Source organism: Fukomys damarensis, unplaced genomic scaffold (genome assembly GCF_012274545.1).
Source record: "Fukomys damarensis isolate Sample0158 unplaced genomic scaffold, DMR_v1.0_HiC HiC_scaffold_7, whole genome shotgun sequence".
NCBI lineage: Eukaryota > Metazoa > Chordata > Mammalia > Rodentia > Bathyergidae > Fukomys > Fukomys damarensis.
In genome coordinates, this window is record NW_022900919.1 from 24974647 (window position 1) to 24978059 (window position 3413).

General features: G+C 54.4%; 1 protein-coding gene across 1 annotated transcript; it reads left to right on the forward strand.

Annotated features, from left to right (window-relative positions):
• The first annotated feature begins 281 nt into the window (after positions 1–281).
• Positions 282–3413, forward strand: Vsx1 (visual system homeobox 1). Its single transcript, XM_010625625.2, has 5 exons — positions 282–312; positions 545–623; positions 1074–1197; positions 2074–2252; positions 3139–3413. The coding sequence occupies exons 1-5, from the start codon at positions 282–284 to the stop codon at positions 3398–3400; spliced, it is 675 nt and encodes a 224-aa protein (XP_010623927.1). The 3' UTR covers positions 3401–3413.

The window sequence follows — 3413 nt, forward strand, 5'->3', positions numbered from 1 at the left end:
CAGGTGTGCACCACCACTACCAGCTCATTTTTTTTCCTATTTTGAGGCAATAAGACTTAACAGTGACTCTGATAATGGTTTGGTCTCCTAACCTCCCTTTTCATCTGGACCTCCTGATGTAATGAGTCTAAAATGATGAAATCCAGGAGAGTGGTTCTCACTTTTCTAAGTGCAGCTACAAATCATCTGGCACCCTTATTAAGAATGACACTCTGGACTGGTGCCTCAGGTGGGGCTGAGTTCCAATGTCACAGCCTCTGCTCTCCCTGTGAGTAGTGGTGATGGAGAGGGAGCAGTGTGATCTTGGGAAAAGTACTGAAGCACTCTCTGCCTTGGTTTCCTCGTGTGTAAAAATAAGGTGATAATAGCAGCTACTTTATTTTTTTCACTCTACAAAAAATAACTGAATCTGGGGGTGCTAGAGGCCTCCCTCTTACCATCATACACATCCCTAGCAGGTTCAGGACTCACCCCTCACAATAAAATCAAGAAAACAGACTGAAAATATGCATTACTTAGCATGCTCCTCTTCCTGTACCCACAGATGAGGACAGTCTGTCTGAAGACAAGAGTGACCTGAAGGTGTCCACTGGCCTGGGAAAGAGGAAGAAGCGGCGGCACAGGTACAGGCCACTGCCTCATTGGGCCTCCTCCTGGATGTAGCCTGGTGCCCATGGAGCCAGCACCTGGGAGTTTATGGCCCTGGGCCTGGCTGGGGTGGGTCCAGAAGCCCCCTGCTTGCCTGTACGGAGAGTACTATAAACTACTTACAGAGAAAATTCTGCACTCTCAGGAGGCTGCAGATTGATCTTGGTACTGTTTTAAAAACACTGTTTTGTGGTGTGTGAAATGGGTCTCACCAGAAGGGATTGGTGGGATTCATTAAGAATAAACTAAAGGCTTTGTGTGCAGCTCAGTGGTGCAACATGGGCTTAGCATGCACAGTATCACTCCAGAGGCTGATCGTCCAGAGGTGGGGTGTCCAGGTGGCATAAAGTGGCTTTTGGGTGTGTATGGCAGGGGCAGCACATGCTCCCCCAGCAGGAAACTCACAGTATGTTTCTGGTCCACAGGACGGTCTTTACTGCTCAGCAACTGGAAGAGCTGGAGAAGGCTTTCGGAGAAGCCCACTACCCTGATGTGTACGCCCGGGAAATGCTGGCCCTGAAAACCCAGCTCCCTGAAGACCGGATACAGGTGTCTGGGGTCCCCTTTCTCCTTCCCAAAGACCCTTAGAGACTCACACACAGGCAGCTGCTTCTGTGCAGCCCACTGAGGTCCCCTCAAAGCTGAGGGCATACCGAAAGCACCAAAAGGGTCCTTGATCCTTGTGCTTTTATTATGTTATTGAATTATTCTAAAAAACCATACAATATGCGTGCTGCCGTGAGAAACCACATGAAGACAGATCGATAAAAAGCCTCTCTCCACCTTAAGTCCCTATGGAAATGAACAAGCAGGGTCGCTATTATACCCCACCGCATCCCCTCCATGCCAAGGTGTCCAGCCTGCATCACCGCGTGCTGTGCACAGAGAACTGCGCTCTGTTTGTCAGGAGATTCGAAGCCAGTTCACTCCTGTTAAATAGCGGCACGATATTCCACAATGTTCTCCCATTAAGCCAATGTTTTCCACGAGAGAACCAGCAACAGCCCAAAAACAGGCAGTCAGAGGGGCCTGGACCCAGAGGGCTCTCTCCATCCCGGAGGGAGGCGGGGCCTGGGTGCAGATGACCTCTTTACACCACACTGGGGACAGCAAGTGCTTTGCTCTGAGATTTTCACAGTATTTCCCAGGAGACTTCAGAGGCAGCAGGAGCCCCCATCCCCACACACCTACATCCCTGGGGTTCGGAGGGAAGGGACAGCTGCCGAACTTCTGTGGCCTCCCTTGCAGGGTGGTGGTGGTGGGGTCCTCCTCCCTAGACCCGGAATTCTGGGACGCAGGTCTGGGGCTCCCAGCGCGCTCTCACTGCGTTCCCTGCGCGCCCTCCCCTCTCTCTCCTGCTCCCTCCCGCTCCCCTTCTCTCCTACTGGCCTTCTTCCTCCCTCCCTCCTCCTCCGCCCCTACCAGGTCTGGTTCCAGAACCGCCGGGCCAAGTGGCGCAAGCGGGAGAAGCGCTGGGGCGGCAGCACCGTGATGGCCGAGTATGGGCTGTACGGGGCCCTGGTGCGGCACTGCCTCCCGCTGCCGGGAGCAGTGCTGGGTGCGCCCCAAGGCAGCCCGCGGGGCTGCTGTGGGCCCTGGCTGCTGGGGGAGCAGGGGCTGGGGTCCGCAGTGGGCAAAGCAAGAGACCCTAGTACTCAGGCTCGGCTGACCCTCCAGTCTAACCCCTGCCCACAGCAAGGCTGGCATCTGGAGCCTTCTTGTCACACCACCTGTGCGGGGGTGTCGGGGGAGGTTCCCTGGGGTTGCTCACACTGTGTTTGGGTTGGAAATGGGGGAGTGCAGAGAAAATCGAAATGGCCAACGCTCCCAGAGTCAGGTTGGTCCCTGCTGGGTCTGTCAGCCATACCTGTTGCAGTGTCTCTGTTCCTAGACTTTCTGTGCTGAAACAGCCTCTGCTGGTGGCTTGCCTGGGGTGGCTGCTACGGAGGCCACCTTTACTGCTGCAGCCTCACGGCTTAGAGGATGAGGAGTCACAGATCTCCACTGGGGGCTGAGAGAAGTTGGCCAGGGGACCCCCTGTGACTTTAATTTGGGAAGGGAGGGTTGTTTGTTCAGCAAACAAGTCTTGAGCACCTGCTGACCAGGGAGATGTGGGAACTGGAGATACCAGTTCTTAATGTAGTCTAGACTTTGCTCTAGGACAGAAGGGACCAGAGGGATCCAGGACGGGGAGCCAGCTGGACATTGAATAGGCTGAAGGGGGTTGTGCTGCACCCACTGGACCTGCTCATGGGAGAAAGTGAGCTCAATCACTGCATCACACAAGCAAAGCAGCTTTGCAGAGTGTAACAGCTAGCAGACACCAGCTTTTCCCTAAGGGTGGGAGTCACCTAGCCAGCTCACCTGTAGGCCCCAGTCACTCAGGCAGGGACAGGTCTAATGGCCAATGATGAGGAAGAGGTTTGCTTCACTGCTGAATTAAACATGGTTTTTGTTTGTTTGCTTTTTATTTCCTTCTCCCCCACCCCAAGGGATGCATAAAAAATCCATGGGGATGATAAGGAAACCAGGAAGTGAGGACAAGTTGGCAGAACTCTGGAGCTCCGACCACCTTCACAAAGATCCCCACAGAGGCTCGGACACAATGGGACCTGAGAATGCAGATGTGGCCATGGATCTGTCCAGCTCTGCCAGGCAGGAGACCAGGCAGGTGCAGGGGGCCAAGGCTCAAGGATGCTCCGATCTTGATGGGTTCCAGGGTTTCCAGCCAGGGGCGATGGGAGCCTTATGAGACCCACTGCCCC

Bases quoted from the DNA above. Each gene is read 5' to 3' on its own strand.
- Vsx1 (XM_010625625.2), top strand. From the start codon at position 282: ATGGAGAGGGAGCAGTGTGATCTTGGGAAAA. The intron at 313-544 runs GTACTGAAGCAC...CTGTACCCACAG, and splicing joins GCAGTGTGATCTTGGGAAAA to ATGAGGACAGTCTGTCTGAA. The intron at 2,253-3,138 runs GGGGGAGCAGGG...TCCCCCACCCCA, and splicing joins TGCTGTGGGCCCTGGCTGCT to AGGGATGCATAAAAAATCCA.